Source organism: Syngnathus floridae, chromosome 9, assembly GCF_059516105.1.
Source record: "Syngnathus floridae isolate MCC-2025c chromosome 9, RoL_Sflo_1.0, whole genome shotgun sequence".
Classification (NCBI taxonomy): Eukaryota; Metazoa; Chordata; class Actinopteri; order Syngnathiformes; family Syngnathidae; genus Syngnathus; species Syngnathus floridae.
This window is the reverse complement of record NC_142421.1, coordinates 5,615,125-5,625,083: the sequence shown is the minus strand read 5'-3', so window position 1 is coordinate 5,625,083 and position 9,959 is coordinate 5,615,125. Positions and strand designations below refer to the sequence as shown.

The following is a 9,959-nucleotide window of genomic DNA, read 5'->3' as shown; positions in this document are numbered from 1 at the left end:
ACAATGTTGAATATGGAGATTAAGACACATTAAAATACATTTCTCGTGTGTTTTCAAAACATATGGAAAGCAACACAACTTAAAAAAAACCGTAATTATTGTGTAATTATATTATACTACGTATATCATATATGGGTATTTTGTAATTATGATTTATGATTATAAAAATGCGACAAAGCATCTGACAGACTAATTCAGCCTTATTCCTAAATGGCTCAACTACAATAAGAGTAGTTTGACAGAAGCGTAATTAAACTACATTTCCCGAGAGCACGACCTTGTTTTGATGACGTAATCACGCATGGCCGTGCTGCCCTGCGCAGCATCATAACCTCCTGTCATCGGATCGGAGTCAAGCTGTTACAACGATGTGGTAAAGAGTAACAGATTACTAGGCCTTAGCCAAAATGTTGATATTTGTGGTAATGTGCGGAGTGCAGCAAAGAGATCGATAGCGCGCAATGACCACGAATGAATAGATTTTTGCACAATAATAGCTTAGTAGTTGGCGACTCGCGTCAACACAAAGGCCTTCGTAGCCACTAGCTTGTTTAGCTAGCGCCAGTTCTTGGTGTCCGTGATTTAACGGCCTTTTTGTTTTTATGTCTATCTTTAAATCAAGTCATCGGTTGTTCAAACACGGCGTCTAGACGACACACTTCTCCTCTTGATAATGGCGGACGTAGATGCGGTGGTCCTGCAGCAGAATCTGGACAGGTGAGTGTATGGCTAGCATGCTAATGGACGTTATGTACCATGTTGCAGAAAATCACAACAGTTTACTCTCGACAGTTGTCAAGTAATTATTCTTATGGGTTTGAACATTTTGAATTTTAGGGCAATCAGAGATTGGGTTTGGGAGCTACGGCCCTACGGATTTTAAAAGAGCTACTGTATATCATGCTAAACCAATTTTTAAAATTAAAATACTAATTCCTCAACAACCCCTCCCCAAAGTGTTTCCCTCCATTCGTATATGTTGGAGCATTGTGGTCTTTTCTCCCTTCCAAGCATCACCCCTGCCTGATCTGAGAAAACGATCGTATCCTCACATTGTGATGTCACAAAGTGAAAAGCCATCCCGTACCAGTCATGCAGACTAAACACACCCTCAGTTTTTCCAAACAGTTGTCCCTGCAATTTGAGCGACTATTCTGCTTTTGGTGTGTTAAACAAATCCGAAAATGTTGCCATGCACCCTCTTGCAGTGTGCACCCCCTGCAGTGTGCTCATTGTCACTGTTTGCTGCATTAAATGCGTCGTGAGTGGTCACTCAACGCACCTTTAATCTACTGAGAACATGTAGAGGTGGGGTTTTATTTTCGCGTTGAAAAAATGCCCACCAAAATAACTCATATTTTATAAGAAAATATATATAATTGCCATTGTGTCAAAGGTAATATGCAGTGTAATCCTATATATGCCTATGATTAACTAGAAAGCATGAATAAATAGGCATCATGTAACGTCATTTGTTTGTGAATCATTACAAACACACACAAAGGAAATTCTTATTAAACGTACCAGTAGCAGGCACATATGCACACGCAATGACCCTGGTCATGTTTGAAAAGGTGATGGCAAGAAGTTGTACATTGTGTTCCCTTTCTTTCTCACGGTTGAATAACTTTCCACTATCACTTGCAAATATAAGGCCACCAGCTCTTATCTGGGGCTGTCTGGGGCAGTCAGGTCATTCCTGCGAGTAGGTTTTTCACAACTAGTTGGTGAGGAATACATTGTTGGTCCAATCAGTGAAGACAGTCATCCTCAAGTATATATGGCACCACAGTGACATCGTTTCAAGACCAGAAGAAAAATGGTCAGGGAAGCTGCTAAGAGGCTATCGGCAAATTTGAAGGAACTATTTTAGGCAAGGACTGGCTGTTTAGGACATGTGACAAAAAAACTCTTGTCTCCTTCATATGTCTGCTCGGTGGGGTACCTTAGCTGATCCCATGCAGACAGCTAGCTGTGTTAAAGACACCAGAGGCCAAAAAAGAGAGACACAGCTGACATTGACAGCATGTGACATTCTCGCCACAGTGTCTTTCTGCTTCATCACCCCTCTTCCTGTTGCTTGTCTTTAGTTTCATTTCTCCTGAACTCAGCCAGTTGAAGGGAAACATGACTCTACCCTGCTGATGGTTGCATCATTTTTGCCATGTGTGACTAGTTAATAGCCATGTGATGGTAAACATTTTTTTGATGGGGACAAAATGACTAATGTACAGAAGAGTATCTTCATGTATTTAAAATTTCAGATGCTTATAGAAAACATCCATTGCTCATCTTTTGCATAATAATTCCCATTCAAAGAAACAGCAAAACAGTTACATTTTTTGTGTATGTTTTCAGAAAAAAACAAAACAATGTAAAGATTTTAATATTGTACATCCATATGTTTTTTCCAGTATGTCATTCGAATCCTTGGTGGTTCAAATTTACTAAATCGTCATGCACTTCAAACAAACTGTCATTGCGGGCAATCCCAGCTCTTTGTGTATGTTTTGAAAGAGGCCATGACACACTCCTCTTCACAATTACATCCTTGGGCTTGAAGATTTTGGGGAGTGAGTCTGCTATCCTGTGGTTAACACTGGTACTTCAGCTTTCAATGGCTCAGCAATGTCAAAAATCAATCACCGCCAGTGTGGGTGAGACCCGACAATTGCCTCCCCTGTCCTGTGAATAATAAAATTGTCAGCTCTTTTTAAGGTAAATATAGTTTAGATTTAATGCAGGGAGACTGACACTATTTAGCACTTTTTACTCTTCTTAGAGTTCTCTTAGCCCGTTAGAGACAAAAGGGCGAGCTGCAGTTTCCAGTTTCGCATGTAGGATTGCATTTCGGCTGTGGTTTATTAAATCCTGTCGGACTGTGAGGCTGGATTACCTTGAATGGGATGAGTCTGTGGGAGAGTGCTGTGTTTTGTCTTGACAACTTTTTCAGCTGCTGGGTTACAACTGTAGCTTCACTTTTCTTTTCAAAGTGGCCATCAGTAAACTAGATGGTGACAGATTATCCCCTTAGTTGTCCCTATCATGTCCCTATGCGATATCATGAATCCGTATTGTAAATACACTGACTGGAAAATTCTAAATGCACCATTAACATTTCACTTTTGTCGAACATTCCAGATTGTTTTGCTTGTTATCCTCAGACGTGTCGTCATGTATACGTTTCAGGAGTTGCTGGGTATGCTTCGCAACAGACGAAGATGACCGCACAGCCGAGTGGGTGCGTCCATGCCGTTGCCGGGGTTCCACCAAGTGGGTCCACCAGGCCTGCTTACAGCGATGGGTGGATGAGAAGCAGCGCGGCAATAGCACAGCACGCGTGGCCTGTCCGCAGTGTAACGCAGAGTATCTCATCGTGTTTCCCAAACTGGGTAAGTTGCATTTTGGAGTGAAAGGAGCTACAGGAGTAGATGAACATGCAATCTCTGAGGTGCTCATGATTACCACTCTGCCACTTTTAACACTGCCAAGGTTGTTCCAAGGTGTTAATTAAATTCCGCACCAATGAATTCCAAGATTAACTGTCAGTCATATGTAACTCACAATATTATATGAGCTCTTGAATACATTATAACTTGTAAGAAGTTCTTTCAAAATCTTTACATCAAATATACCTTAGCTGTCACACCTAATCTTTTACATCATAACTATAACTTGTAATAAGTTCTTTCAAAATCTTTACATCAAATATAGCTTAGCTGTCACACCTAATCTCGTACATCATAACAGCGTGACAATATTATTTGAGACATTACGGCACCTCACTTGACCTCTTTCAGCCAGCATTTGATGTTTTTGTGATTTAAAAGAAAAACAAAAATAGTTTGAGATTTACCAGATCCACCACGTAGACCGACGCAGGTGTTTTGAATGAAATGTTCTCAAGTGTATTACCGAAACAAAATCGCAAGGTTCAAAGCTTGTGCTAAAAGTAGCATCTTATAGTCCGGAAATGTTGCCATTTTCAAAGTGTATTATTCCTTTTCTAACAGGTTAGTAGAATGCTTAATTTTATAAAGAGGGAGTTTGCAGTGTTGAAACAACGTGCAAGATTTCAATGTTGCCTAACTGTTTGCGAGTCTCATGCCAAGTTGTTGACCTTATCATCGAGGGCTGTTTTTTCAGCCATAGTTTCCACAAAGTTCCTGAAGGAAACAGAAAGCCCGAGGTTGCCAGGGTGCGCCAGTTATGGGTGTGCCTGCAAGTGCGTGACAAATGATTTCTCTCTCTTTTATCTTGGATTGGTTGTTTTCTTTAAATGCTTGGTGGTTTCTTGAAAGTCACATTCGAAGCAGAAGAGGAAGTGTTTACTGTCAAGTCATAGTGAGAGTAATTTCACAGCGTGCGTACACTGACCACAGCTTTCAATTTGGAGAATGGAGCTAACGAAAGCTCGGGCGATCATCCTCTCGGGGTTACTGCCGAGTTCGCTCGCCTCGTTTCCACAAACTGCCCCGCTGTGAAACCTCACAGCAACATATCAGCTTTTCTCTTTACCCAGCTTTTGTTTATTGTCTGAGAAACGTGGCGCAACGATGGAAACGGCTCGATGAGTAGTTGCGGCAACACTCCCATCAGCACTCCGCCTGCTGCGAAGCCAAAAACAAGCCCGTCAACACGGCTCAGAGGACAACGAGTCCTTGGATTCTTCTCCTTTGCTGTCATTCTGAGCATGGCGTCATTACTGTTCCGTAATAGTCCGCCAAACACGCATGTACCGTTGAAGCATTTACCACACCTTTTTAAATGGTCTCGTATAAAAAACAAAAAACTCAGTACGTGTAATGGAATGCCTGGAATCTCCTGTCCTGTGGGCGGCTCATTAAAGGCAGACTCGATTAGATCTCGTTCTGGTAGCGGAGAGCTCGGGTAGGCGTAAATGGAAGGAAATTATACTGTTATCATAGTAACTGTAAAATAACTGTACTCAAGCATTGCGAAATCAGTCTAGAATAAAATGTTAACACAGGTGCGGTTTAAAAAAAAAAAAAAAAAAAAAAAAGGGGGGGTCATGTTCACCTCAAACGGGCCATTTGGTGTCAATACGTTGATTCATTTCCCTGCTGACAGTTGGTTTTGCATTTGGTCCAATTCTATTGTGCTCCTGATTGATTTTTTTTTTTTTTTTTTCCCCCATCAGGGCCCGTGGTTTACGTACTGGACCTGGCCGATCGAGTTATCTCCAAGGCCGGTCCCTTCGCTGCAGCCGGCATCATGGTGGGATCCATATACTGGACTGCAGTCACGTATGGCGCCGTCACCGTCATGCAGGTTTGACCTCTGAGGGCACCTTCTGGTTACTCTCCAGCACAAATGTTATAGCTTTTATTCCTCACTTAAAACAATCCAGACTTAAGTCAATGTAGGAATCTGTCTTATGCCCAGGTGGTGGGCCACAAGGAGGGTCTGGATGTCATGGAGCGGGCCGATCCTCTCTTCCTTCTCATCGGCCTGCCCACCATCCCTGTCATGTTGATCCTCGGCAAGATGATCCGCTGGGAGGATTACGTCCTGCGTTTATGGAGGAAATACTCCAACAAACTGCAGATCCTCAACAGCATCTTTCCCGGTTAGCGTGCGAAGCTATCTACTAGCCTCTACCCCAAAAAATTGTTGAAGACTTATACGGCGCTTTATCTCCACAGGGATCGGCTGCCCGGTCCCTCGGATCCCGGCCGAGGCCAGTCCCTTGGCCGATCACGTCTCGGCCACCCGCATCCTGTGCGGCGCGCTGGTGTTCCCCACCATTGCCACCATTGTGGGCAAGCTGATGTTCAGCAGCGTCAACTCCAACCTACAGAGGACCATCCTGGTGGGTGGAGCCACAAATATCGAACACAAAATACCATTTCTAGAAACATGCGCTTCACCCATTCGCTTCACAGGGAGGAATCGCCTTTGTTGCCATCAAGGGGTCGTTCAAAGTGTACTTCAAACAGCAGCAGTACATGCGGCAAGCACATCGCAAGATCCTCAATTTCCCTGAGCAGGAGGAAGCTTGAGGACCCGGGCTGATCAAGGGCGGGTGAGGTTTGTGGGACATTAGTCCGTCTCACCCCACGCCCCCACAACATATGATCTTCACACCTCAATGACAAGATACCGCCAGAATCCTGCCAACATTTGTTTTTAAACCTCTGATGCTTCTGCCTGCTGAAAATAGACAATATTCATGCACACCAGAGAATGTGCGCACTCATATGGCAGTAAGTTTTTTTTTTTTTTTTAAATAATAAAAAATAAATTGTTGTTTTATAACAGTTCCTGGAAAAGTCCCCTTTGCCAGTTTTTGGTTGCTTCTGTTGAAAGTCATCACTATTATTGATTATATGAAAGATAAAATGTTAATAACTTCCTTTATGCTTTTCTTCCTCAAACTTCTCCTAAGAGAACAATGTGAACAAACGTTTGGTGTTTTAAGGCCTTGGTTGCCTTCACTTTGATTGTCTAACAGTCACATCTTATAAAATTAAGGTTTTTTTACTTGGACGGAGGCCAACATGGACATGCTGGTCCCATGGGAACACACGATACGACGGAAAACATTTCTTTATTTTGTTTTATCAGATCACTCCCTCACTTGGGAGACCCCTGTGAATGTTGTCATCTAAAGGACTTGAACAATTAAAATTATTTCCCATGCACTTTCCCTCCAACCAATACCACTGACTCAAATATACCAACAGCAACAATGAAGAATGTGAATCGGGTCAGCTGTAAATCTGAATTTTTTCACGGGTAGGTTCAACTGCTTGATTTTTTTTCCAAATGTGCCCACGACGCTGGAGCTGTGATCACGAAAGCTGTAAGTTGCTGTTTTCCCTTTTGAGGAAACTGTCAGAAATGTGACTCCATTGTGGAAAGACACTATTTGGGAATATTTAACCTGCACGTGTAAACTTGGTGAGCTTTTCCTGCACCCTCACTGTGTCTCACTCACTTCCATCCTTTGGTATCTGTTCTGTGAATAAATGTATTTTTCCAAATACAGATGCTAATGCCTTGTAACGTTTACTAATGTAGGCGTGCGGGTATGCATAGAGAATGCACTTATAAAAGGTAAGTTAAAATATTAAATGCTAGTATGTCAAAAACATGTTTTTATTGAGGAATACCTGGAATATGAAAAGATAATTAATTTTTATTATGAAGAAAAAAAAAAAAAAAACTCACCGGGTCATTTTTTTTTACCCACTTACGCGTCTAAGGCTCATGTGTCAAACTCAAGGCCCGGGGGCCAGATACGGCCCGCCACATCATTTTAAGTGGCCCGCGAAAACAAATTGTGCATCAAATTCATGTCATTACTAGAATTGAAAGTAACTCAAGCTGATTAAATTCACTTGATGACTGATGAGCAGCTGACGTGCCAAACTCGCAGGCCTATGATTTCAAAACAAAACACTTTCGACCTCATAAAAAAGTGCAATTAAGATGACAAATTATCTTGTCACGATTCAAGGTTGTAATTGTGTTCTTGCCTCAGCATTTTTGTGTGATGGCCAGATCCCAAACCCCCGTTTCCTGTTTTGCTAAATTATCGTCAATGAAACCAATTCAGCTTTATTGGCCAACTTTGTGCATGCCAAAGAAGGAATTTGACTCCGGTTGATCTCAGTTTCAGTCCAACATTCAAGTGACTAACACCATTCAGGTAACTAACAACATTTAAGTGGCAAGAACAGAATATTATTGCCCAGTAATTGATGGGAGGTTGGTTCCGATTATCTTTTCCGCAGACCCGATTGTCCGTTGCAGTCTGTGCTTGTCTTGTTTGGTGGCCGATCCAAACCTTTTCAATGGAAAATTACAACCCAAACCCAAAATTTACATAATTACTTAAGTACTGCTACACATAACTGAGTCATCCGAGCTTGGACAATGTGTTTGTTTACACCAATGACTAATAACCAAAACAATAAATAAAAAAAAAATCAGGACAATTTAGGAATTTTCGCTCCAGCTTGTAGATTTAGCTTTATTTTTCTTTTCAAATAGTTGTTTCTCCCTAAACTCCTGAGGTTTTCTGTGTATGGGAAACAACAAGTTTATTTTTTTAAACCTGTGTGCAGCCAGTATCATTTCAGTCTAAAAGCAATTGCCTGAAGCAATTCAATTCATTTCTGAATTCCCATCCACACCTATCTGGAGTTATTAGTGTTTCTTTTATAATCCAGTTTGATGACCCTCTTAAAGTTAGCCACTGCAGTGCTGTAAAGTTCCATGTTAATCTCTATGTTCCTAAACAGAGTCCTGGCAAATCCCCCAAGATATTTTATTTGGTTGTTATACCGGATGCATTTGTTGGTGGTGTGATCAGACAGATGAATTGAAGTCCAAAAATCAATGAAACCCCTCATTGCTTATTTACCACTCTTGTTCCAAATCGCAATATTGCATTTTAGGCTTACACAATTGTTGTTAGTGACCCTGAAAAGATGCAACTGCGCCTTACTGTCATTAGGCACACAAAGTGGTTAGAACACACCTTAAATGTTTTGTAAGATAGCGCTCCCGTATGCAAGTGCTTGGGAAAACTGGCTGCTAGTTCAACTCTTTCACTATCGGAATGACCATTGAGAACCATTCCACATTTTTCTGAATAGCCCTTCAAGTTCACATGACATGGACAATGCCATTTAATGACGTGTTTTGTTGATTCATTGCGTCAATTTTGAACAATCAACCGTGGTAAAGCTGGGAGGGATGAAAGAACAATTAATTAAATGGCACACCCTAATGACTACACCTTTCTAAGGGAGGAACGTTCAATCATTATACTTATTAACTGTCACAACACAGGTGGGAGGTGATACCAAAATACAGGACTGAAACCAAGGCAGGAGTTGCATTCTGCAATTTACTTACCTTCATTCGGCACGGTAAGTTCTTTCTCCTACTTCACTTGCAAACATCACGCTCCGGTTCCTGAGTTGCCAATAGCATCTAGGACCGTCCGTAGAACTTTGAAGAACAGCCGGGTAAACTCCTTAATTTTTGCTGCAGACTGACTAAAGAGTAATATAGGACGAGTCCATTTTTTTTTCAACTTTATTTAGCACTTTTTATGAACATGCAACTTTCAAACATATAAACCAGGGGTGTCAAACTAATTTTTTTCTTTCGGAGGGCCATTATGACTGTCAACCCAAATAAATGTATGAGCACCTCAAATTATATGCAGGAAAAAGGTACAAAACAAACTTACAAATAACTCGTTTTCAAATCAGACAAGTAAAAACTGGTCAAATATTTAAATATATATATATATTAAAGTGATGACGATTTGCAATTCTAGTTATGACACGAATTTGATCCACAATTTGTCTTCGCAGGCCACATAAAATGATGTGGCGGGTCGTATTTGGCCCCCGGGCCTTGAGTTTGACACCGGTGATATGAACTGTGAAAAATGTACTTAGCGCCAAAGGCTCGCAAACAAAAAAAGAAATTATAGAAAAAGAAAAATACGAGAACTAATATAAAATGATTTGAACTTCGATGATTTGAAAATATTAGAAATGAGTTGTAACTATCATACATGACTTGTATTAAGATGTGTCATTGAAAGGTAAAACCTAAACATTTGAAAGGGGCTCCGGATTATGGGAAAGTTTTTTTCTAGACTTAACATATCTCAAGGACATAAGAGAAATAACATCATGTAACCAATGCGGGTACAACCGGTTCAAATTAGATTGCCAATTAAAAAGTCTGAATCTGCCCACAAGCAGACAGGCGATGATTTATTATGTTGAACTATTATTCCAGAAATGTAATGTTAAGCGAAATCCCAGGTTTTTACTGTTGACTACTCATACAGTGTATTCTTAATTATTTTTTTTTTTAAATATATTTTAGGGTTGTTAACTCCTGTTTAGTTTTTCTACAAATTCCCCATTACCTCATTTGGAAGTCGAAAAAAAAACATCTTTGTT

The 9,959-nt window shown here is 40.8% G+C and overlaps 1 protein-coding gene across 1 annotated transcript; it reads left to right on the top strand.

The window, feature by feature from the left end:
- Positions 1-258: 258 nt before the first annotated feature.
- Positions 259-7,019, top strand: marchf5 (membrane-associated ring finger (C3HC4) 5). The gene is made up of 7 exons (XM_088385518.1): positions 259-373; positions 623-717; positions 3,190-3,392; positions 5,162-5,292; positions 5,407-5,590; positions 5,667-5,833; positions 5,907-7,019. Exons 2-7 carry the CDS (start codon positions 674-676, stop codon positions 6,021-6,023), a joined length of 846 nt encoding a protein of 281 aa, XP_088241644.1. The 5' UTR covers positions 259-373; positions 623-673; the 3' UTR covers positions 6,024-7,019.
- Positions 7,020-9,959: the final 2,940 nt, after the last annotated feature.